This window comes from Hydractinia symbiolongicarpus, chromosome 10 (genome assembly GCF_029227915.1).
Source record: "Hydractinia symbiolongicarpus strain clone_291-10 chromosome 10, HSymV2.1, whole genome shotgun sequence".
NCBI classification, from domain to species: Eukaryota; Metazoa; Cnidaria; class Hydrozoa; order Anthoathecata; family Hydractiniidae; genus Hydractinia; species Hydractinia symbiolongicarpus.
Window position 1 is genome coordinate 11031961 of NC_079884.1, and position 27106 is coordinate 11059066.

Consider the following 27106-nt stretch of genomic DNA (forward strand, 5'->3'; position numbering starts at 1 on the left):
TGTTTACATATTCTCGATAAGTCAGACTTTGTAAATCGTTTCCATGAACATGGCTGCCACGAACGCGAGTATGGAGAATGAAAATAGAAAGTGTTCTTCCACGCACGATATGGGTAAAGACGCAACAAAGTCATCTGGAGATACAAGAAGTGACTCAAAGGTGTGTTTAAGAATTGAAAATGCAGGAAAAGGAAATATGATGTGTTCTCTACCTGCGCAACTGGATGCGACATAGCTATAGCTAGCTTTACATTCCTTAGGGTGAGGGACAAATAACAAATGCAGATCTAAAGGCAAATAATCACTCAGCTAAACAGACTAAAATAATGTGGTTTTTAGGGACGTTTAACAAAATGCCCAAGTGCCCAATGAAAGGGACAGAAATCATCATTAATTGTTTGAGAAATTTTCTGTATAGCTTACTAGGAGTAAGGACAACTGACACCCCTTTACGATAATTCGGGAAAACTAACACTCCATCGCAGCCCATTTTGCAATCGGAGGAGGTAAACATCATCTTTTTATAAGACTTTGAGGGTGCCTATAAGTCGCATACAATGTAAAAAGTGTGGACGTTTTCGGGCGAGATCGACTTTTTGAGTATTTGCCCAAAAAACCCCGCATAGACCCGAACAATGCCCGATTTTTTTTTTGTATCTTATTATTATTACCGTTTTCTAAAAATTTGAAAGAAATTAATACGTAGGAAGTTAAAAAACTGAAGAAAACACTCTTTCGTCTCTGACAAACTCTTGTAAAAACATGTTTTTTACCTCCTTTCTTCCGATATTGAAATTGATGGAGAACGGTAGGAACGCATGTAAAATTAAATTATCGTAAAGGCGTATTAGACTATTTCTCCCAAATAAGCTATAGTCTTTAAATTAGGAGATTTTTAATAGCGTAACTTGGAGATAATTAGTCTAGTAAGGACATAAAAAAATTCAGTTGATGATATCTGTGCAATCTTTGTTGGTCGCGCTACTTGCTGACTTAGTCATCTTTGCTTAGGGTAGCGTACGCATATGTTCAACTTGCAAAAATAATTTTCTTTTATTCAAAAAAACAATAGGATAGCGAGTTCCTTTCAAATTGCGCGAAAAAATTGTTTCGTGTTAAAAACAAAAGAATAGCAAGAAACATTGTGTATAAACAATACTCTGCGCGAGAAAGAATTAAACACGAAGGCCATTGAATTTTTATTTTTTTAATCTCCATATATTTAAAAAACACAAGCCCTTTTAAAAAACAACAAATCCAATGATCTAATGTTTAAAAAAAACTAATCCTACTTTTAAAACTTTTAGCAATATTTGAAACTTTTAAAAGTTCTTTTTATAAAAAGCAACGTTTAACAACGCAAACTACGTTTGGGACTTTTCCCTTCATGATAAGATTTCGAAAAACAAATTAAATTTGAATACCAAAGAAAGAAAAAACCAAAAAATATAACTTTTGGCGTTCTGGAAAGATAAAACACTCATTTTGAGTACATTTTATTTTAAATTTTAATACCGAAGAAAGAGTCTAAAAATATAACTTCCAACGCGCATAAAAGGTGAAAACGCTTGTTGTGGGAACATTTTGTTCAGGTAAGAATAAAAATATACACAGTTAAAAACATGTTTTTGTGGGAACATTTTGTTCTGGTAAGAATAAAAAGATACACAGTTAAAAACACATGATTTTTTCTGAAAAATAAATCTTGGAAAAAGAGTTACTACAAACTTAAAAAAGTATTGATAAAAAAAGAGCTATAAAATTACAAAGTCACTGTTATTTAGTTTCGGGCATCGCAAATACGTATTTATAGCATTAACTGCGTTGACCCAAGTCAATTTTTGGTTAGTTTTTGAAATATCAAAATACTGAAAAACAATCTGCTTAATATACTCGATTTTTTTCCCTGTCTAAAGGTTCTTTTTGAACTTGTTTACCGTTCACTATTTTGTTCATACCAAAAACTTTTTTTTCTACGGTGAAAATAGTCTTGTCACAAAATTTCCTATTTTGCCACCACATTGATTGCACGCATACAAGATGACGTCGTCGGCCAAATATGAGTTGGAAGGAATATAATTGAAACTGTGCTGTGGATGAATAGAAAATGGTTGGTGTGGTGCAGAGAATGGCTGGTGCTGTAGAGAAAATGGTTGGTGTGGAGGAGAAAACCGCCATGCTGTGGATAAGGTGAAATGTAAGGCAGCATATTCAAATGATGGTTTGAGATAAACAGAGATGGTGGTTGATGAATTGAAAAGGTTGATTCAAGTTGCTGTATAGGTGTTGATGTAGATGGCAAAACTGGTTTAGGTGGCGAATCTGGAATTACAATGTAAAAGTCATCTATGAAATAGTTGTTTGTTCTTAAATTTTTAAAATGCCATCCAAAAAACATTTCTATCACCGTTTTTCGTTCTTAATATATTTAAAACGCGACCTAGAAAAACATTTCTATGGCCGTTTTTTTGTTCTTTAAACTTCCAAAACGCGATGTAAAAAAACATTTCTATCGTCCCTTTTGGTTCTTAAACTTTTAAAACGCGATCTAAAAAAGCTTTTCTATCACAATTAAAGTTTCAATCTTTGTTAAAATATAGTTATTTGTATTGCTTAAAAGCTTTATTTAACCCATGCAACCAACAATACCTTCTTGCTAGTTTATTTAGTTTCCACGCAAATTTTTTATATATTAAAACTATTAAGCAATGGCTCTTCGTGTCACATTGATAGAGTTGATAAAATTTGCAATTATGCTATTAGGAATAGTTATGTTAACACTATACAATAGTTATGCGCAGCTATAATAAGCTATGTTTTCTATAAAAATCTTTTGTTTATTACTCGCAAGTTAATGACTTACAAGACTTACAAGATAATTAATAAGAACAAAAGACACAAAACTACAGCCTCCGAGAAAAAGTTGTGATACTTAAGCGTACATGTACGCTAACATCTGGACTGGACTGTATGAGATAAAGTTTGCCTAATTTGTCTATCATAGCCTATGTAGCAGATAGTCTAATTTGCAGTTGTCCCTAACTATTAAGCTACATTTCAAACATTATTTTGATGGCCCATAGCTTAGTTGTATGCATGCATAACTTTCGCATTTTGTATGGGAAGACTGGCTTCTATTTCCCTCGGTGGTGATTCAATATAGCTAGCTGAATATTACCATAGCCCCGGGTTAACCCCCAAGCCATGTGAGGTAAATTAAGGAGATGACACATTGTGTGGGCCGTTAGATTTTGGAGGGAGATGTTTGATAGAGGAGGACCCTAATTGGGTCTGCAAATAGCTCAAAATGAGCAATCTCTTGGACTCACCATTTGAGGTATGACCCCTCCTTGAAGTAATAGACAGGGTATATCCTTTTCAATATTTGTGAGGATAGCCATGTAAAATTCAGCTAGCTAAAAAAAAAAATACTAAATATGAACTCCGTTGTTTGCATTTTTAGCCGTAAGGTCTTCGACTTTGGAAATTACATAACATGAAAACTTGCTGAAGCGAATTAACAAAAAGGATCTATCGAGGAAGCCTTCATGGCGACAAACTATTCTTCAGTCTGTCTAGTTGCATATTAATATAATTAGGTTTGTTTTGTATTTAATGACTAATTCCACAGATAACAAAAAAGATTTTTACTGATTCTGCTAATAAAAGGCATGTGCTGGAGGCTGCACTCATTTTTTTTATTCCAAAATCTATTACACTGGAGGAACCAGTTTATCCATTATTGCAAAAGAATATCAACTTTTCTATGTACATATGCATTGTCCAATGAAAAGGAGTAATTGAGAGACAATAAAAGCAAATTGTATATCCATAACATCTATGTTTAAAAATGGAAACAAAAACATATTTATAACATATATATATATATATGCACATTTGATGCTTATAATTTCTGCAATATATGTTTGGTTCAGGGTTTGTTTTATCCAATGGTATATTTAAAGGAGGATCTTAAAGCATAAATGTTGTATATATCGCTATATATGGCTTATATAGTCCACCATATTCCACAATATTCCTGTTGTGCTTTTTATTTATAGAGGTATATTACCTGATATAATATGTATCTAGTGAATATAGAGTGTAGAGAAGAAAACAAGATACAACAACGGCCATAACAAGTGATTTTACCAGTGGCTTTCCAACTATTTCAGTTACCTTTAACTCGTTTTAATTTATACCTCCCATTTCCATAGTCATGGCATAAGGTTCTCTGCACTGGAATTTTTAACCCTTAACCCTCTGCAGCTGAGTGAAAAATTTGAAGTAGCTACAAAAGAGACCCTATGGCCGACAATGAAAAGTAAAGCCATCTAATATTGTACACCCCAAACCTTGACCTGTGTTGTGATATCATGAATTTTGATGAACTCAGAATTGGCACAATCCAAAATTTTGTAAATGTATAGGATGGGGTAACGTCTGAGGTCTAAGCTTTAGGAATTATTGCATACTGATACATTTAAGGGTGTAAATGTATGATGCTAGGAGATTGCTAAGGGCCTTTAATTTCTCAGGTTATTTTAAAAATTTTATTAGGTGTAGCCACCGTGATTTAGGGCAACTTTTTTTGTGTGTTTAGTGTTGTGTGTGGCAGTGTTGCATTCTGAACACTTATTTATTCATAAGCTTTAAAATTATCAATAACATCATAGACTTAGAATTTAAACAACAAAAATGACATCATACGAAAAATTTCTAACAGGCTGTTCTTTATAATATAATGCAATTGTACTTAAACAAGTTATTGTTGTCACTATTATTGTTAAAAACAATGTTTTTACTGCCAGAGTTGCCATCTTGCTTTGTTTCCTTTTCCTCTTTATTGTATTTGTGAGTGGCTTTTAGTCACGTCAAGAATACGCAAGCAAGGATGAAGTTAAAATATATATACTTCAGGACACATCAAGCTTATTCTATGATGGTTTTTGTTTAATATTTTTGTAGGATGATCCAGTATTCAAACTTTCAAACAAAATCGAGGTTCCTGTTTACACACCAGAGATAGACATAACATGGTTGTTTCTAATTGGCTTGGCTTCTGCACTGAGATTATACAATTTATCAAAACCTAGCCATGTAGTGTAAGTATTTATACCACTTCTTCTGTAACTGTTGAACACATTTTCTCTCTTTTAATTCCAATTCTTCTCAATGCCACCTCACCAGAAAAAACAAAAACAAATTTAAAAAATATGCTTTAAGCATTGAAATTAAGGGGGCTAAAAATAGATTTCGATTTTAGCTTTAACAAATACACCAAAGTGAAACTAATGGCTGTAAAAAAGTTTATGTGCGCTGAGGGTGGAAGCAACATCTTAAATCAACTTGACACCTCAAATGACAAAAAACTTAAAATGAAAAAAAGTGAAATACAATATTTGGCATCCTTATAATCAATATAAACACCTACTGGCTTTTAATTAATTTGTCAGAAAGAGTTTTAAACTTTGAGCTAGTTCTATTCTGAACTTTCTTTTCTCTTGATATTCAATATTTTTCAAACCATATTTTACTGTTCAAAAATAAAGAATACACCAATTTAAAAATAGTAAGTTTATGCAATAATCAGGGTTTTTTTCAGAAGATTTTAACACATGGATTTAAGGAGAGTATCAATAACTGAGAGTTACTTGAACGGTTTTGTAACCCCTTCAACAAACAAATTTTAAAACATATATTTTCAAATATTGTTTAGTTAAATATAACTATTTTTTAAACCCACTACCAAGTGCCATTAAGCAGCCCGTGTTTGTCTAATAATGATATTTTGCATGACCTCTTTTTCAGCTATTTTCGCCTTTATTGTGATCACATGTTTTGTATTTCATATTAAAATTTATTATTTTTACCAGTTGTCAAAAAAGTCTTATTTACAGTATTGTATTTTTATCTGCATAGTTTCGATGAGGTGCATTTTGGAAGATTTACTTCATATTTTATGCAAAACAGATTTTTTTTTGATGTCCACCCTCCTTTGGGGAAGTTACTCTTGGCTTTAGCAGGTAAGAAATTTAACTATTTAACAGTTCCAAAGAGTTACATAGGGAAACAACAGTCTCAGCAATTTTTTTTTTTTTTGCATTTTTCTGCCTAAAGTATGTCAGGCTTATCGACTAGCAAAGATATATAAGAAGCTGTCTCAAAAGACAGCTCTAGCACAAGAAATAAGAGATTGTCATAATTTTTGTTACTTTTTGTGTTTCTATGCCTGCTGATAACAATCACTATTTAAAAAAAATTATACATTATTTAATTTACACTATGTATTTTCTATTTAAAAAAAAGTTATACATGAAATTTTTACTATTATATACATAACTAGATAGTAGTTTATTTCTTTTTAACCGTCAAGCTGAAGCCATATGTTCTTTTTATGCTGTGAAGTAACTTTATTTGTTTTTTTTTAATCTAATCTTTTGTTAATCTTTAACATATTGGCTCTTATAAATCATCATGTTCTTGCTCTGTTCTGTTATAACTATAAATTATTGTCCAATTAATAATGCCTTTATCGCATAAGAAATATCCATTAGGTTTTGTAACTGAATGATTAATAGATAACCTTTATTATACTCTGTTTACCACCTTGAGTTGTTTTGACTATGTTATTGTGGCATGATCCAGGTTTTCTTCCTACCAAGTTTATAGAAAGTGCTGTATTTTTCCTCATTTGTTCCAGTCTTGTGCAGTGTCTAACAATGATGATGGGCAATGACACGAATAACCTTCAGAGTAATGTTCTAATTAGACATATTACCGTGACACATAACAATAAAACAACAAGTACAACAACACTACCAAGGGAAGTGTTCATGGTGGAAGGAGTTGCTGCTGTTATTGGGAATATTTTCCTTGTTGTGCTCATATTGCTAACACAAAAGTTAAGAAGATGTCAAAGCAATTTGTTTTTGTTAAGTTTCTTTTTGGCTAGCTCTATAATGGGCTGCATATGTATTCGATTTTCTTTTCCACCCGAAGAATTAACGCTGGAAGAATTTGAACAGCAAACAGTTGATTACATAACATCAGCTGTTTTAGCTTTATTCTGCAACTTAATGCTCGTAACAACAGATCGCTTCTCTGCTATACATTATCCATTTCTCTACATGAAAATATCTAAAAAAGTCACTTGCTTAGCTCTCTTTGTGACATGGATACCTCCAATTTCATTTGTGTTCATTTCCACTGCAGTTGGAAGCGTAGCCAGCCTTGTGTTTGTTCTCGTAACTTGTTTTTCAATTATTTTTCTTCTACTGGAAAATTCGTACCTCTTTTGTGTGGTGCGTAAACAAGTACAGAGTATTGCCAAAACAGCAATTCCATTAACGGATGAAAAAAGAAAGAAAAAAATCGAGAAACAGCAGCAAAAACATAAATCATTTTATCTTTGTTTCACAATTGTTGGTGTTCATACTGCATGTTGGTTGCCTGTATTGGTTTTGGATATGCTAGACCAACTTAATGTTATCTATAATCAACTAGTTCAGGATTTGATATTCTTTTGGTTTTTTTTCAACTTAATTTTGGATCCCTTTGTATATGTCTTGAGAAATAGAGAAGTTAGACGTGCTGTGAAACGAGTTCTGTGTTACAAACAAGTGCCAAGTGGAAGTTTAAATATATAACATTTATAATTGTTTGTTTTCAAATAAATTGGAGATATTGAAGAAGAAGATAAAGTCAACAAGAAAGAGAGACAAACTTTTTTGCAAATGCAATTATACTTTAGGCTTGCTTATAAATGGCTACAGATGAATTAGGGAAAGGCGTTTTGTCAAATGCCTTGTAGCAAATGTGCAAGATGATTATATATGTATATATCGACTTTCAAACTTATTAATTACTTCATCCTTCCATGCCAATGACAACAATTTAGGAATATATTTATTTTTTAATTACAATCACAAAATTAAAATGAATATAAATATATAAATAAATTTTACCTAAACTACACCTAAATTTTACCAATAAACGTTTAAAACAAAAGATATTTACCACTGTAAGTAAGTACTATGTTGTTATTCCAGCAAAACATTAAACATGGAAAACAACATGGTGTTTTAAACACTAAAAACATAATTGATTTGAATACTTTAATTTAACTTGCAGTTTTTAAGTTATGATACCGCCTTTTAATTTTTTATTGTGGTAGGGCAAATTAGACTTTGAACCCCTGTTCTCTGTATCAAACCCTAAAAAAGATGCTAGAATAGACTTGAGCTTTGCAGCTTTTATTGGGGTGTTTGCTTATACTTATATATAACATATTTTGTAACAAAATTCTACGAAGTTCCAAAATATGACAAATCCAAGGTGATTAAACCATTCCCCAATTGTAACATAATATGAGGTCCACAATTTCGGATATGTCATACCAGTGCTTGCATGTAAACAAAAATGTACTAAGATATAGGGATTAAATTTCTGAAAATAGCATCTTCTTTTTAGCACTTTTTGTATGCTTTGCTACTAAGCGACAATAAAAAATTAGGGATGGTATCCTAATCTAGACATTCTTATGCAATAATAAAAAATGATGTATGCTGGTTGCTATATACTAGTTGCTATTAAAGGAATAAATATATAGAAAAAAGTAGTTAAATATTGCGAACACAATACTCCCTCAAACACATAAATCAAATTTTAAAACCTGTAATTTCAAAAATATTATTTTTTAACATCTTAGTTTTTTTTTAACTTTTTTCTTGAATGGAGTCTCAATGGAGTAGCAAATTTTCTGAAATTAGTCAAAGAAAAAATGTTTGTCTTTGCTTTTTTTTCTTAAATTTTTTGTCATTGATGACAATATCGAAAATATTCGTAAATAGCCATAATCCCTGACTTAGTAGCTTTCCAAAAAGACAACAAATCAAATTATTATTTTCCAAAGTAGCCTCACACTCACTTAGCATTTCTCAAATAAATAATTTAGGTTTTGTAGACTACTTTCCATATCCACATTATTACTTAAAATGAAAGAAAAATTACTTCTTTTTAGCATACTTGACTGGTTATGATGGCACATTTGAATTCAATGAAATTGGACAAGGTAATTATGTAACACTATAGAGATCTGCTTTACTTGACTGCTGCAGGCTTCAAATTAAAATATTAAAACTGACCTGTGATAACCTTTTCACCCATGAAGTTTTTGTTAAACAAAATACGCCGTTGTTTAATTTTCATACAATCGCGTTTTGATGGTTTTAGAACAAAATATGGCGTTGTTTCAGTTATATATGATGGTGTGTTAATGTAACGAAACGAACTTTACTATTATTTTTAATGAAAATGTGATATATTTTTAAGGTAATTAACTTTCGATTTGCGAATTTTATGTTTAGTCTAGGTAAATTTGATATGCAAAAAAAAGAATTGCGAATTGTGATACGCAATCTGTTTCGAATAAATGTTTTAGGAAGCTGAAGGAAGCTAAAGGAAGAGATTGTAGCAAGAAAATTTAGTGCAAAAGTTTAGCAGTTAGCCCACAATGGTCAGTGTGATAGTGACAATGTTGAAAGTACTTGAACTACTTTGAAGAATTGTCTTATAGAAAATTCTGATGATACCTTTGGGTGGACGAAAGGACCAGCTAGACATAGACAGACCTGGTGGTGGAATAATGAGGGTGACCAGTGTATAAAGGGAAAGAGGAAACTTTGAAAAGAGTGGAAGTCAGGTGGTAGTAAAAATATTTACTTAGAAGCTAAGCGTTGTGCTTGTACAGCAGTGTATAAGGCAAAATCAGAAGCAGAGAGAAACAGATTTGCAGTTGTGGTAAAAGGGAAGACCAGCGCAATAAGGTATTCAAGATGCAAAGCAAATGAAGAAGACTAATTAAGATGTTGTAGGTGCGAAGTGTATACTTAATGATGAAGGTGTTTTGGCTAGCACAGTTTGATTGGGATGAGGATAATTTGTCTGATGATGATGTTGTAGAAGGGCCAGCTATGCAGATCAAGACAGAATGGGTAGTGGAGGTTATTAGGAAATTGAAGATTGGCAAGGCTGCAGAAGTATCAGGTATTGTTGCAGAAATGGTAAAAGCATCTGGATATATTGGAGTTGAGCTTATTACAAGTCTTGCTAATCAGATTATAAAGGATGGTTCTATTCCGAGTGAGTGGCAGTCAAGTGTAATAGTCAATTGTTTCAAGGGCGAGGGTGATGCATTAGAAAGAGGTAACTATAGAGGTTTGAAGTTGGTTGATCAAGTAATGAAAGTTATTGAAAGGGTGATTAATAAGTTACTTAGAGAAATAATTGATATAGATAAGATGCGAATTTGGTTTTGTTCCAGGGTGTGGCACTACAGATGCAATATTTTTACTCAGACAGCTTCAGGAAAAGTATTTAGGAAATCTCTAATTTGCCTTTGTAGATTTAGAGAAAGCTTTTGATGGAGTGCCATGTTAAGTTATTTGGTGGGCTATGAGAAAGTTAGGTGTGGATGAGTGTCTAGTTACGATGGTACAGTCTATGTACAGCAATGCTAGAAGTCGTGTCAGGATTAACGATTCACTTAGTGATAAATTTAGTGTAATTGTTGGTGTACATCAGGGTTCTGTACTAAGTCCTTTGTTGTTTGTGCTAGTCTTAGAAGCGCTGTCGATGGAGTTCAGAACAGGTTGTCCATGTCAGTTATTGTATGCAGATGACTTGGTTCTCATAGCAGAGTTGATGGAAGAATTAGTTGAAAAGTTTGAGAAGTGGAAGAAAGGACTAGGAGAGAAAGGGCTAAGGGTGAACACAGCAAAGTCTAAAGTCATGATTAGTAGCATTGCAGCCAAGTGTGACCTTGTAGTTGGAAAGTGGCCTTGTGGAGTTTGCAGGAAAGGGGTTGGTAGTAACTCAATTTTTTGTCAGACTTGCAAGCATTGGGTACATAAGAAGTGCAGTAGTATTGGTTGAAGGTTGAGAGCTGACATTCAGTTTGTATGCAAGCGTTGCAAAGGTGAGATTAAAGAGAATGAAGTATTTCCAGCTTCAATGATGTACAACAGTGGCTCGTTAGAGTTAGTTGAGAACTTCTGTTACTTAGCTGATATGTTGGGCAGTAAAGGGGGTGTTGGAAGAAGTGTTACTTGCAGGATAGGTTCTGGTTGGAAAAAGTTCAGAGAGTTAATTTCTTTGTTGACTAGCAGAGTCAATTGAGTTAAAAGGTAGGTTGTATGAAGCCTGTGTAAGAAGTGTTATGTTGTACGGTAGTGTGACATGGGCAGTGAAGCAAGAAGATCTTGACCGTTTAGAAAGGAATAATATGAGAATGGTTAGGTGGATGTGTAACGCCAGTCTGATAGACAGAAAGAGTTCAGATGAGCTAAGAAGCAGGCTAAGTATCCGTAGAATTAAAGATGTTATCCAGATAAGAAGATTGAATTGGCTGGGGCACTTGGAAAGAATGGAGGGGGATAATTGGGTAAGAAAGTGTAGAGACTTGATAGTTCCTGGGGCAAAGCCCAGAGGAAGACCGAGAAAGACTTGGCAGGTTATAAGGACAGACTTGATACAGAGGAAGTTGAGTTTAGATCTAACACAGTCTACATCAGATTCAAAGAGGGTCATTAATATACCCCTTCCAACCCATGCTAGCATGGAAAACGGACGTTAAGCCGAGAATGATGATGATCATATAATTCATTATAATTTTTAGTTATTCCTGCTGATCAAATGCAACATGTTTACTATTTACGACTAGTACCTGCTATATTTGGTATCCTACTAGTACCAACAGTTTATGAGGTTTGCAGATATTTTTTTCGTATTATTCCTACTATTCAACTTTCTTGTTAACACCAACCAATATTTTTTGGTTTGTTTCTCGAGTTTTTAAAGGATGTTTATTTTATTAGATAATTCTTGAGCTTGGATGTTCGTACTGGTTTGCTGTGTTTGGTGGTTTGTTGATTTGTTTTGGTAAGTGGTTCAGATTTTTTTTATTTTCAACTTGTTGAAACATTTTATTTTAAATTTATAGCAATCATCAAATGACACAAAGTTACTTCATTGCTTAATTTGAAAAAAGTATTTTCGAATTGTTTACATGTATTACAAACATTCCATTTTGAGATAGGGGCCATCTTAAGAACATCAAAGTAGCCGTCTGAAATCTGCCCCTTTCCCTTCCCCTTTTCTTTCGCACATTTTCAATCACACAAATAGCATAGCTTAGAAAAACCACCTTGCTAAAAAAATTTAGCGATACATTTAAAAGTAGGTTAAGCGAGTAGTATAAAAAATCATTAGAAAAGCTCTTAAATTAAAAAAAAAAGAAAAAATGTATTTAATAAGGTATACAGCAGGGAAACATATAATACTAATAAAGAACAGTTTCTCCATTATTTCTTGAACGGAATATTGTCATAAGTAGTCAATAAGTGTCAACAATGTTTTTGTACTGGTGTGTTAAAGGAATTTGTCAATAACAAAAAGTGTGTAAGTTAGAGATTATGACAAAGATAATTGAAATGATTGATGAATCAGTGTTATTAATGTAAGTCAAATGTTTTTAACATCCAACTTCAGATGATATCTATCTGGGATTTCAACTGATTCAGTGTGTTGAAAATACAAACTGGTAAACCCAAAGCGTCCTTACTTCCTTTATTAAATCAGACTGAGTGTAAAAATATATCAGTGGATTGATAACAATACCAAGTATCATTACCAAGTAAGTAACTGTGTCAAAATGCATAAGCTCTCTTTCATATTTAATTCCAAATTCCTCATTAAATGACTGATATGTCAATACCAAACCTCTAGCAAACAAGCAAATGTTCGTAAACATGAAAGAGATTAGGATACGATCGATAGTCTTTTTTACCTTCTTGTCATAATTGATAGAATGTATCTGACTGTCTGTAAAATGCAGTCGTTTCTTTGATTTTTTCACCTCGTGTCTTACAAATTTATATGATGCACATAATATAATAAATGCTAAAGCTGTGGCACCTGCTGTCAGTAAACCAAGTGGTTTTGAACCAAGATATAAAGCAGTGCAAGCTAAAACACATGGAAAGGATAGGGAAAGTGCGGCCACTATTGTCATGCCGTATGCAATATATCTCTTTTTAACAGGCCTTTGTATGCGCAATCGAATTGCTGTTATTAGAGATATCATGACAACACTTCCAGTATTTGCAGCAGCATAAAGTATCAATAAATATGATCTAGCTGCATGGTATGATTCAGTTCTTTGTAACTGTGTACTAAGCAACTCAGCTATAATCATAGGAATTGCTACAAAACCAAGAATAGCACCGCTAACGAATAACATACTCGTCACAAAATTTGCTCTGGTTTGAAGTTTTTTTCGTGTTAGTATCAAATAAAAAACAGTTGTATATAATATGTGTGATGTGATACACACAATTAAGCTCACAATAATAACTATATATTTAGCACTATCAGAGTAGACATCGTAAAATGGAGTGATCATGATTAAAGTCTTTGCGAAAGTCAAATTTTCTGTGTTACTCGATGTTGTGAAATTCTTACTTTCCATGTTGTAATTGATCATCCTGAGTTAAAAATTCTTTGTGTGTAATATTTTTATTTATAACTATTTATACCAGTAAAATTTTAGGTAACAGTCAAACGCTTTTACAGACACCATTTCTTCATCCTATATTGATTGACTTCGATGTGGGTGTTTGACTTTTGTACAGCTTTTTATATATAATAACCATTTGTGTAAATAGAAAAGGCCTGTGTTTCACGCTGTTTAATTGTAATGGAAATTTTAGATTAGTCAAGATCTTGTATTACAATATTCTTTAACGTATTGCAATAAACCTTTTTCAATTGATAAAAATGATCCAGTCCCTGACATTAACCACTATTTAGAAAATTACAATAAATAAAAGTTTTGTTTTTGTTTAGAAATAATTTATTCATTTTAATGTCACGAAGTAGGAATTAGTTTTTTTTTTTGATTCGACACGCCGTAGAATAGTTTGGAATATTAACTTAGCTTAAAAATCTGCTTATTATCAATCTTATTTTTTCTAGTCAACAAGGAAATTCCCATACACAGACAGTTTTGCACAAAAACGATGGTTTATCTTTTGTTAGTTATTTTCCATGTGTTAATAAAAAACATGTTTAATTTCCAAATAAAATACTTCCTATTTTTTTAATCTTTTTTATATTCGTTATTGTACTTTACTTTATAATTACAACCCTAAAAAAGTGGGGAATATAGATTTTACGACACATACTTAGTGAGAAAAGAACAGTCCTTTTTTTCTTTTCTCCTTTTTTATACTAAAGAATCATCTTAAATTCGTTTATAAGGCTGGTGCAGTTTGAAATCATGAAAATCTGCAAACCTGAGTATTGGAACAGAAATGGAATATTGAATAAAGTTTTTGACCACCCCTGTTCATTCAGACAGTGGTGGTCATTATAGTGAAAGCTGTAATTCATATACACAACTCATATGCGATGGAGGCAGTTAAATGCTTTGACGTTAAAAACTATTTCAAATCATAGAACATCAATTTTTTTGTAATTGTTGTCAATGTTGTTTGGAAAAAGCTATTTGCATAGAATCAGTTAATTTTTACATGTCAGCATGATTTAACATGATTACTTATGTTTTACAGTTTGAGAGATCAAAAAAAGTTTCTCTATTATCTTTAAATATTTTAGTATTATGCTGTTTCATTAAAGGTAACTTTACAGTGCTATGCTGGTACTATATGCACAAAATTGTCAAATGTTAACCAAAGAAATTTGTTTCGCGTTGTACTATATTCTACTGCTGGTGTTGTCAGTTGACTCTTTAAAAAATGTACGCTTGTATATCCAAAGTTTTCTTACTTCCTTTCTTAAATCAGACTGAGTGTAAAAATATATCAGTGGATTGATCACAATACTAAGTGTCATTATCAAGTATGCGGCTATATTAAAATATGAGAGTTCCATTTTATATTTAATTCCAACTTCCTTGTTAAATGATTTATAAATCAATACCACACCTCGGACAAAGAAAGAAATGTTTGTTACAATGAAAGCAAATAGAATGCGATCAATAGTTTTTTTTACCTTTTTCTTATACGTACTATTGTGCGTTTGGTTATCAGTAAAACTTAATCTTTTCCTCAATTTCTTTACTTCATGTCTTACAAATCCATATGAAGCATACAAAGTGGCAAATGATAAAGCTATTCCACATGCTAAAGTCAAACCAAGCGCTTTAAGGCCATAGTGTAAGCCAATATATGCTAGAACACCGGGAAATAACAAAGCACTTGCACAAGAATATAACATACTGTATATTATATACTTTTTTTTTACATGTCTTTGAGTCCTTATGTGCGTTGCTGTAACTAGAGATATTATACTTATACTTTTAATGTTGGCTATAACGTAAGTGATTAATAAATATGACTCAGCTGCTCGATAGGATTCAGATTTTCGTATCTTGGTACACAGCAACCCAGCAATAATCATAGGTATTATTATGACTCCAAGAATAGCACCGCTAACAAATAGCATACTTGTCACAAAATTTGCTCTGGTTTGAAGTTTTTTTCGTGTTAGTATCAAATAACAGACAATTGCATATAACAAGTATGATATGATACACACAATGAAGCTTGTGATAATAATTAGGTATTTGGTAGTTTCAGAGATGATGTCATAATTTGCAGTCATCAGGCTCAAGATCTTTGTAAATGTTGGCTTTTCCACGATGCTCTGATTTAGCAATGTGTTGTTCTCCATTCTTTTTTCCAGTAATTATTTATAACTAACTGTTAACTACTTCTGTTGTGTTTTTTTAATAACAATATATAATACTTACGTAAATTAAGCCTACCAAAACTTGAACATTTGCAACTTCTCACTGGTTAGGAACTCCTGGACAACTGTGTTACCTAGTAATGGTTTAGTATTAGGCCATCATGCTTAAAAGTTCATCGTTAGGTAGCACATTTTTGGATTTCATAGGTGATATCACCATGTTTTGTTCTAATAAATTCTTATTATAAAAAAAAAAATATGTGCTAAATGTGAATTGTTTTTCAAACTATCTTCACACTTGCATATATTTTTTATCAATATGGGAATGCAAAGTTGTTATTCAAACAGATATAATTGGATCATTCTACTTGTCGATTGTAACTACTTTGCAATTGTGAAAATACTCTTTTCAAGCTTAGCCAATCACAATTCTGGGTAATGAAAACAAAGCTTTACCAATGCAGAAACAGGGCACAAAGGATTGGTTAGCTTTTTCTCAAATAATTTAATGAAACACAGACACTGGAATGATATGACACATATCCTACGTAACTAAATACAATTTTAGTCCTTAAACCACCAAAAAAAAATTTCTTAAATTTTGCTGTTGTTGAGACAAAACAAACTGCAGCAAAAGAAACCGTTTAAATTTCGATAAAGAACAATTAAAAATATAAAGTGAAAATTAACCAGAGCATTTCCATGACGAAATGTTGAAATCAAAAATACGCTTGAGCATGAAAAATAGTTGGAATAAAAATCATCCTAAATACCAATAAAAATATGGAAAAGAGAATGATGGAAACATATGTTAAACCTCCAAATATCACATAACACATTTTTCTTGAAAATCATTCATAACAGTATACATCGTGTAACATGGCATTAGACATGTTATTTTGCTAGAGTTTAAAAGGTTTCGTTTTATGCTAATAAATAATTTACTTTTCTAATTTTCATAAAAAAACGTTTTGTAATATAAACAGACAACAAATTATGGTAAAAGCATTCTTTTGATGTAATATATTTGCAAAAAAAATATTATAGGAAGTGAAGTTTAAATACTTGAAGTTTTGTTTACGTTCTTGATTAAACAGTAATCTCCCATATCCTGTTGCCTACGCATTTCACTATAAACAACTTAAAAAATAAATTATTTGGTGAAGTACCCAAATTATTTTTGGTTGTTCTTGTCGTTTCGCTTTAGTTTTCATAATTTTTAATGCAAAGCAACCGTTTTACATTTGTATAAATTTTAAAAATAACTGATTTGTTGCAAGCATTTATTGTTAATATTATAATGTATATAAACGCATTCAAGTCCATAAATACACGAGGATGTAAATAAACTAAAAAGATGTCAAACCAATATGTCGTAATAAAAACCATCACAAAATAACCAACCGCTGCAAACTTCGATTTCTTTTTCAGAAGTTGTAAAATATTTGAACATTTTCATTGTTATTTAAATTTGTGTAAGTAGAAAATGTTAACTTTATATCCATTTAAGGGCGCATGGCCTTGTGGTTATGGAGTTTGCTTAGTAATCACAAGGTATGTGGTTTGGTCCACAGCGCAGGCATGTTTAGCAAGTGCCTTCACCACACGGGTCAAACCATGCAATGTAAGGGAAATTGGGTAGGTATTTCCGGTGTATACCCATGCATGCATTCAGAACACAGGACTCACGTTGATAACGTTGATTGTCGTCACGTTGATTCCCAATATTGAAGTAGCTATACCCTGTGTAAATATCTCGAATTATAGTAATAATAATAACAAAATTTATAAAGAAAGATATATATTTTAATAAATATAAACCTGCCATGAAGCATTTTATTTTATTTTTACACAAAAAAGGCAGAATCAATTGAATGTTTGCACAGGATGCCTACCTGACCTTGAAAACCTATAAAATCAGATCAACCCTTGAAAACCTTGATTATTCACCATTTTCTGGAGAAAAACCCTAAAAACAGAATAAAAGTATGAATGTTCCCTAGTTTTACTCTTAGTAAAATGTTGTGTTCACACGTTTTTATACGGCGGACAAGCTGTTTTTTGCTATGGTTGTGTTACTTTTTGAGACTGGAAAGCCTAAACAAGCCTAGGATTTCTCCTTGGTTAATATCTATTATAGGCATGTCCACAGTAGTCTATCGATGAGTAGACATGCCCATAGTGCTCCATTTCCAACAAAAATTCTCATAGAGAATAAAAAAATCATGCCGAACATGTTTGTGACATCATAATCTTGGCCTTAATAATTTTTATGAACGCACTTTTTTGTCATAAACGTTAGTACAGTGTACATACTCTAGTACATGCTTGCTGGTACAAAGATTTTGATATTTTTGTTCATAAATTAAAGTTTTTTTATTCTGACTTATGAGAATGCAAAATCCTTGGGCCTTCAAGAGTTTCTTAATGTTTTTAAAACTTTCTTCTTCTGTATTTAGAAAATATGATTTTGGTGCAATCCCGATTTATCTTACTTGATAGTCCAATGTTGTTCTTCATTGCATTTTCAATCTGCTCCTACATCAAGTTTGTGAAACAATATTACAGGTTTGTTTTTAGTTATCCTAATGGACAATCTCCTCCTCCTTATCTTATTTACATAAATGTCTGGTTGCATTGTTGCTCCTTTAAAGGTTAGCTGTGGTGAAAAATGATGTTGAACTTTTATAGCCTTTTCTATAGGGCTGATAGTCTTGTTTATTAAAATTTTTAAACACTCTCATAAAATGATAAAGATGATAAAACGATTCTTTAAAAGTCGTTTAGAAATCACCAAGGTGTATTTCTGTTGTATGACATTTCATTGTTGTTTAGGCCATTTACTTTATATTGGTGGATATATTTGATCTGTTTGGGAGTATCAATCACTGCAACAGTCAGGTAAGTTTGTTCAGACAACACATCGTCTTAAGTTAATGTTTTACGAGATCCAAGAAAATACGTTTCGCGAAGATTATTTTTACGAATTAGTCATGTCAAGATATTTGGCGAATATTTTTCTTCGCGAATTAACCATTTTAAGGTTTTTTGTGAAAATCTATTTTCACAAGCCTAATATTTTTTCGCAACTTTATTTTATTTTAGACCTATTTATTAAAACAAAGTAACCTTTAATTAAACTTGCTCATGTTACAGCCTGGCAATTTTTTTTTCTTAACCACAAAAGAGAAAAAGTAGAGAATAAACCTGAAAAGTTCTCTGTTTTTCAAAAAAAAATTAATTTTCAGTTAGTTTTAGAGAAAAAGTCATTTCCTAGCAAGTTTGCAAAGATCAATTTTCGTGAATTGAATTTTCTATCACTAATTTGCATTATTTGAGACTTATTTGTAAATGTCTTAAATCTCTTTTATATTACTCACACAGATTCTCACTTTTCTTTTGTAGTATCAAATACAATGGATTTCTGACTGTCATTCTTATTGGTGGTATAGCAGCTTTTGAATTGTGGATGTTGATCGGTGATATCACAGTACCAGCGGTAAGATCGTTCCCTAGTTTTTTTCTCTTTTAATTTTTGCACTACTCACTTTAAACCTATAATAAAGATGAAAAAGAATAACGGGCAGGTGGCATTTCACGCCCTTGTTTTTAGGGCGACAAAATGGTATTTTCTGTTATTTTTTCCCACTATAATGGGCCATAACGAGTTGCATCCTCATTACGCCCAGTTATTTTTATATTTTTGTCCATTTTTCGGTTTTGTGATGTTCTGACAGCTTTAAGTTCGATATTTTCAAGTTTATGCTTCATGTATTATTGTCTTTCCTTTCAATTTTAAAGCAAAATCTTTTCGGCGCCCTGATAAGGCGGAAAGACTGAAACAATAAAAAGGCTGTGATTGCTCACTCAAAAGAATAATAGTAAGACTTTTTGCTGACGTCAACAATTAATCATGTGACTAAACGTGAATATGAGGCTGCAATTTTCTTTTTTTTTTATTGGGTATTATTTGTACCAATCAAAATCACATCAAGCTACACATCAAAATGAAAGTTTGTAGTTCAACTTGTATTTGGTGCCTTAGGTAACAACGAAGTTTTCTTTAGAGATCTGTCTACAAGCATATCATTGCAAGAGGGATGTGTTTGATCGTGTTACCAATGTTATTGTACCTACTACAGTTTTATGTAATGTTTGCTGTGCTATACAAATCTGGTCCTCATGATAACATGATGTCAAGTGCATTTCAAAGGACTCTGCATGTAAGATAATCGAATTTATGAATATCGGTGAAATATGAAATCTCTCCTGTTCTTCGATTTCTATTATTTAAATTGTAAATATTCGATTTGAAGTTTCCTGTTCAAAAAGAGTCTTCTGGACAAAAAGATTTCTCTGAATCTCATAAACCACTCACAAACCAAAATGACCTTCGTCAGCGTAGCCCGACCGCTGCATGTTTTCTATGTTGGCGTGTCGAAGCCGCGAAGATCTTGGATTGGTCATTAGCAAAACTTGGGCCTTGTGATTGGTCTTATTGATGGTCAAGACCAAACTGGTGACCCCCCCTTACAAATATGTTTTCCCTTCCAATAAGCTTTCAGGATAGATAGAATTTCTAATTGACAAAAGTATTAACTTAAGCTTTTAAGGAGTCCCCCATAGTATCTAATCCTTTTTTTGTGATTTTTTTTAATATGGTTAACATTTTCCCAAGTTATTGGTCTGTAATGTTGCATTAATAAATTTTAAAATGAGAGTCATAAAAGTTGCTGTTTTGTTAACCCCCTCTCCCATTCTAGTATGTCCCCCCACCCATTTGATTGAGCCCCCCTGTCCTTATTAATTGAGTATTTACGGTGCCAATGTAAACTGATTTAAGAGAGTTTTGATACCTATTTTAATTTTGTAGGGTGGACTTGAAGCTATAACAAAACACCAAGCAGAAGGTTTGTTTGAAACAGATTTAAAGGTTATGGTACTATCAATTAAACGCCCCGGTTGCTTTTGTTCCAATCTTCAGTTAAATGGCCACTTTGGATCGAACCTGACTGGAAAGTCAAACTTTTTTAAAGTACTATTAAAAATGTCTGCCTTTGAAAGGAAAGAGTAAACCAACATGGCACACTGAGATGTATATGTGTGATTTAAACATTTGTTCCAGCAGTTGCAATTCGTTTTTGTTTTTTTACTTGAACTCTCTCTTTTCATATTTCAAACTTCACTGGTCAATTAATACTGGCCCCTTTTTTTGAATAAACAAAAGGCGTTTTGTAAAGGGAACCGAAAGAATAGGCAACATTCTTTTCTGTAAAACACATTCTAATAAGTTTGCTACCTGGACTGCAGATTTGTACGACCAGAATCTATTCGACCAGAATCTATTCAACCAGAATTATTTTTTTTTTTAGTTGTTTCGTACGGTTCACAAATAACCCTACGGAACACGCATTCAAAACAATGCTGGCTCCATTCACATGAAGATCTATATCCTGTCAAATATCCTGATGGGCGTGGTAGCAGTGCGCAGCAACAAGTAACATGTTATTCATTCAAAGATATCAATAACTGGTGGATTGTAAAGAGTGCAGAAAGGTTAACAACTTTTTTTCGTAATTATTGTATTCTTTTAAATGTGTATTTATTGTTTTGTTTAAAGAGATTTATTTAAGTGAATTTTTATACCAAATTATGTTTCTGACAGATGAAATTTTTAATTACCTGTTATTTTTTTTAATTCGGGAAGTTGACAAACGTGGTCCTTAGGACAAGGAAGTCATATATATTTTACTAACGGACGCTTTCGCACTATGTATTTTCGTTAAGCGAACACGCAAATCTAAAACTTCATGCAGAACGCGTTCTGCGAGAGTTATTCTTCCAGTCCTTGTTTGCGTTTCTTTAAACTTTAAGATTTTTTTCCGTATTTGATCATAAGAAAGTTTCTAAAACTTCTTTCAATACATCGAGTCAAAATCAATGAATGTTGTTATTGACTTTCAAAACTACCTATCGATGTTTCCCGCCCTTAACCCATTTCGCAAAATTTTATTTCGCTACCCGTATTGAGGTAGTTCTGCATGAGCTAAGCAAATAAGACGAACAAAATGGTTTCAAAGTAGGTCTTTATTCTGTAATTATTAGGACTGTTTCATAGTTATAAGAATAGAACGTGTGCGTGTTAAATTTACGTGTTCCTGTCTTTTTCTTCTTTAGCGATGATCTTAAAGTTAATTTCCCGCCAGTATTTGTTAAAAATGGCGACATCATACATCTAGTGCATGGAACAACTGGTCGTGGATTGAACAGGTAAATAAAACAACCAGATTTTGATTTGATAATCGTTGCGAGATAATAAGCCTTCTTTCAGGTCTCCTTGTGTTTACCTTTTTAATGTTTTGTTTCTCAGCCACGATGTAGCAGCTCCCTTGAATCCCCAGCTTATGGAAGTATCTGGATATGTAGATCATAATGTATCCATGGATGGGCAGTTTGGGTGGCGTTTAGAGATTGTCAACCCAGATCCGAGCGGTTTGTGGAAAGCAATCGAATCACAGATTCGATTGGTGCATGTAAACACGTCTGCCTCTTTAAGGGTATGTCAATCTCTGTTTAGTGTGCAAATAGTACATTACTTTGACTTGTTTGTTCTGTAAAGTATCGCCAAGTTTTTGTTGACCTTGCGGTTTATATTTCTAATCATTTGAATCTTTTCAAACTAAAGAGACGATACAACATTTTTTGTTTTACAGGTGTCAGGAGAGGTTCTACCGGAATGGGGTTTTCACCAGTTTGAGGTATGATAAAAAGAGAGTTTCTTAGAGTAGTCCAAACGTTTAGATTCGGCCGGTTACTTCTCCAGCAATTTTATTTCAGGTGGGCACAGATAGAATGATTAATACGCAAGAATCCATTTTCAACGTGGAGGAACACAACCAAAATCTAACAATACGTGAGAGTTTATTTATTTTGTAATAATATATATTGGTCTCTGGGGCTGATCCAAATAATTATTTTAGGCCTCGGTAGCTGTGGTGGGGAACCCTGCTGACGTTTGTTTGAACAAAGCGTTGTTCTTAAAAAGTGTGCAGAAATACATGAATTAAAATATGTATTATTGTTATCCTTCTGTGTATACATAAGTTTGTCTTAATAAAATATATGCTTTTTATAACTAAAACCTTAAAAATATCTTAACAGAAAGAAATGAAGCATTTTTCAGTTTTTTTAAAACTGCGTCTATATTTCGGGTGCCCGGATTAGATGTCCTTAAAATCGGTATACCGGGTATAATAATTGAATTGGGTCAGTCCTCTTGTAGTTTACATTTCTTTAATGGAGTTCTTTGTATGTGAGATTTTTATGTCAATTTAAAAGAAACTACAAAGCTGAATTTATAGTTTAACCTAGGAGGTTGAGAAGAGAAGCATGTGCATCTTTTTTTATGCAACATAAATCTTTTTATTTTTGTATTGTTTTCCATTTTAAAAGAATTAGAAGCTCTTTCAGTCGCTAAATTTACTTTTTCCCAACATGCAGCGCGGGTTGTCTATGTGGGACACTCTTAATATAACTGGTCAACGCACCATGATTAGTATCTTTTATTGGTCGAAGCACAACGGCCTCCCTCTGCCAACTTTGCAAAGCCTTGCTATACTACCTACATAGCAGTACAAAGATAAATCATCTCCACTTAAAACATCATTTCGAAGACGAGTTAAATTAAAAAAAAAATCCAAAATCTGTCTCCTTCTTTTTCTCCATCCTTCTAGTTTATAAGAAATAACAACACACAACATTTAGTTTCGCTAGGCTAAAGTGTTTTGTATTTGACTTTTTGTAGCCGAAAATATCACAGAGGAAGAAGCGAAAGAGATATTGTCGAACGGCAGTGATATTACTGCAATCAACGATTTGTCATTTTGGGGAAAGTTCTGGGAACTACAGGTTAGCACATTTCAATGTTTTATTGCCAAAAAATCAATATTAAAGAGAAAATAATGGAGTAAATGCGTTTAAACTTTGTGTTTAGTATGTTAAACATGAACTTTTTCGCAATTCTTGTTTCATCAAAGTGACAATTATTTTGTGCTTTTGGTGGGTAGGTTCGAATGTTAAAAGCTAACAGTGAGTTGGTACAAGAACATAATTTTGCATCTCGTCCAACTGAATGGCCTATAATGAGACGTGGTGTTGCTTACTGGATTGATCAAAACGATAATGTAAGTACTTCTCCTGTTGTTAGTTAGTTTCAGCACTGAATTTTTCTCATGCAGTGATCTATTTACTTTTACTGATGGGCGTCCCCCGTAATCTTTGTAATTTTTGAACATTGAGCAAAAAAATTGTGATAAAACCGGTTGTTTGTATTTCACTACTGTGGGATCTTCGCTTTTTGAGAAGATCCTGAGCCTTTAACCCATTTTGGGACCGGAAGAAGACCAATAAGCTACATCAGTTTCGGACAGTCACACATGTTACCTCTGATAATATTTTTCTTATGATTTAACGATTTTATCCATCGATGTTTTGAAGCTAACTGAAAAGTTGATTTTCTATGAAATAGCTTGAAAAGTTGTCTACGAAAAGTCACAATTGGTTTGAGAAAAAAGTCTAGCTAATTTTGCGGAGTTAGGTATTATCAATTAGATGCTCAGAAACTTTATATTCATGTAAATATGTTTAAAATATCAAACTGGATAGGTGATAACATATTTACATCACCACATTTTTCTCTAATCCAGGATGTCATGTATTAATTAGCATAATTATCATAACTCATAAAAAAAGCTAAAAATTTTAAGAACTGATTGAGATTTTTCAAAAAACTAAAAAAGATTTATAGACAATTTTTTATTTTTTTTTGCGGGATGTAATCTTTAAGATCAACCACAGCAATTGAATTGGTTATTTTTTCTCTTTAGAAGCAAATATTTTGCATTGGTAACCCTCTAATATGGTGGGTGGGCTCCATGGCAGTGTTCTTTTACATGTTACTATTTTTAATGTACCTTCTGCGAAGAAGAAGAAAAATTCACGATATTACTTACGGTATGGAATTTTTTGTTTATTTTTCGCTCACACCTGCATGTAAAAATACAGGCCATACGTTTCTTTTGTTTGCTTTTAATAAAATGTGGTAAAAACTGGGTAAAGTAATCTTGCGCAAAATTTGGCGCACGCGAAATTTTGTGTTCCGCATAAAATACTAAGCGCGAATATAAGTATGAATAGGGGATTGCATAATACGGAACTCTTTATTGCCTAATTCTTTCAATAGAGGAATGGAATTTATATGTTATAATCGGTTATCTGTTGGTTGGTGGTTATGTTATCAATTACATTCCATTTTTCCCGGTTGAACGAACACTTTTTGTGCATCATTATTTATCATCGCTGTTATTCAAGATCATACTTATCCCCGTGTTAGCTGATCATTTCCATAAAATTTTATTCGGGTAAGTGTGGCATCTGATTAACAATTAGGCGTCGTAATTCGCCTAATGGTTTACTAGGCAGTTAAGCGTTTAACTACTGAGTGGTCACACCCGAAATATTGGTTCTTTTAAAATCTTTTTTCTGTGATATACGTTGCTTTTCTTTTAACGTACTTATTTTTTGTGATCACGTTTTGAAAAAATTTCACCATTATGTCAGAAAAGGCTTTCCTAAAGTTTTCTCAAAATCTTCGAAATTGTGAAACAGTCTTTATACGATTTTTAATATTTTCTCTGAGAATTTTAAAGGCTTCTTAAATTGCAGAAATTTTAAAACTATGCACCTTAATTAAGAGCATCAATTAAGATTGTTTATTTTGTCTTAGGATTTATATTTTGCAGTTTCAACGGTCTGTTATCTTACTTCATCATTCCAGTACTAAGAAAGTAAACGATAAATTTATTCGAGATAAAGAAAGCTAAAAAAGGCTAAAAAATTTTGTAGCCTTCTCTTTGTTAATATGAAATTCAGAGGATAAATTTTGTCAATTTGATTAAAAGTGGAGATTTTTATCATGCTAAAAATTTTCTGCTTATTCGACGCAAGCAAAAATCGAGATTCATATATACATACGATTTACATTTACATCAATTACAACCATTAAGCTATTTTTTAAAGTAAATTCAATTTCTTTTCACTTTTTTACTTCATTCTAGGATATATTACATATTTACTTTTAGAGATTTTCCATATTTACAAATTGCTATGAAATGTTGCTGCGTGTTATACTGCGCTGCTGTTATATGGACATTTAAATATTTCTCTCCCCTGTCTTATGGAACAACTGCTTTGACTGGTCAAGAACTGCAGCAAAGAAAATGGTTTTCCACGTGGGATTTCTTGATCCATCCTGGTAGTTAGATATGAAAGTTAACGTCAAAATATAAATTTATAATTTTACTACATTTTAGGTAGATATAACTTATTTAGAGAAGTGACTATCGCGATGCGTATTATCACGTTCTAAACCATTGCAGTGTGTTTGTTTGTTTGTTTGTTTGTTTGTTTGTTTGTTTTTATTAATTGTGTGTGTGTTTATTTGTTTGTTTTGTTTTTCTATTGTCATCACGATTTCGTTCATGAATTCATTATCATTTTATCACTTTCTTATTTATTGCCCTCGCCGTGTTTCTGTTTTTTCTTCTTTTTTTTGGTTTTCGTTTCTGTGTTTGTTTGTTTGTTTGTTTGTTTTTGCCGCGATTTCGTCTGTGAATCATTAGTGATGTTTTCTCACAATATTGGTACCTTATGTAATTATTTTTCGAGGGAACTAGTTTTCGCGAAACTGCCAAGTCCTGACATGCAACGAAAATTAAACTTTTTGAAAATGAATACTATACTGAGCTTTTATCGGGAAGGCGTCAACTAATGATAGCTGAGGTTGAAGTTCACAATTATTATCTACTGAGCCCGTTGTAAATTCCACAGCGCTGTCATACAGTTTTTCCGAAGAGTAATTTCAAATATCCTTGCCAGCCTGTTAGCATAAAGTAATTAAATTATCTTGGACGGGGGTTATTACTATGATTGCATGGCGTTTTTTAATTTGATTTTTCAATTGGGACAGACAGTTATTGTTAAAAAAACGAGAAAGAAGAATTTGTGTGCATTGTTTTTTAAGAAAGAAAAAAATCTAAATTTCGCGAGAATTAATTCCTCGAATTTCGCGCATAGCGAGTTTCCGAAAATTAATTCCCATAAGGTGTACGTTACGTGTTTGTAAATAATTGTGGTGGAATATTTATTTTTGGTCAAGTTGTCATTTTTAAAAAATATGAGATAAAGAACTGACTTTCGTTGTCAGTCAGAGAATATCAAAAAGAAATATTCTACAGAAATAGATAAATATTAATTCAATATAACTTTTCGCTTTAAA

At 32.4% G+C, this 27106-nt stretch overlaps 1 protein-coding gene across 1 annotated transcript; it reads left to right on the plus strand.

Annotated features, from left to right (window-relative positions):
• The first annotated feature begins 36 nt into the window (after positions 1 to 36).
• On the plus strand, positions 37 to 27106 carry LOC130662591 (protein O-mannosyl-transferase 1-like). Its single transcript, XM_057461483.1, has 21 exons — positions 37 to 160; positions 4969 to 5105; positions 5923 to 6026; positions 9023 to 9073; positions 11678 to 11766; positions 11877 to 11940; positions 18231 to 18339; positions 18607 to 18672; positions 19177 to 19270; positions 19839 to 19994; positions 20645 to 20681; positions 21144 to 21327; positions 21949 to 22041; positions 22142 to 22328; positions 22485 to 22529; positions 22609 to 22684; positions 23576 to 23679; positions 23838 to 23954; positions 24657 to 24783; positions 25013 to 25190; positions 25911 to 27106. The coding sequence occupies exons 1-21, from the start codon at positions 44 to 46 to the stop codon at positions 26089 to 26091; spliced, it is 2316 nt and encodes a 771-aa protein (XP_057317466.1). The 5' UTR covers positions 37 to 43; the 3' UTR covers positions 26092 to 27106.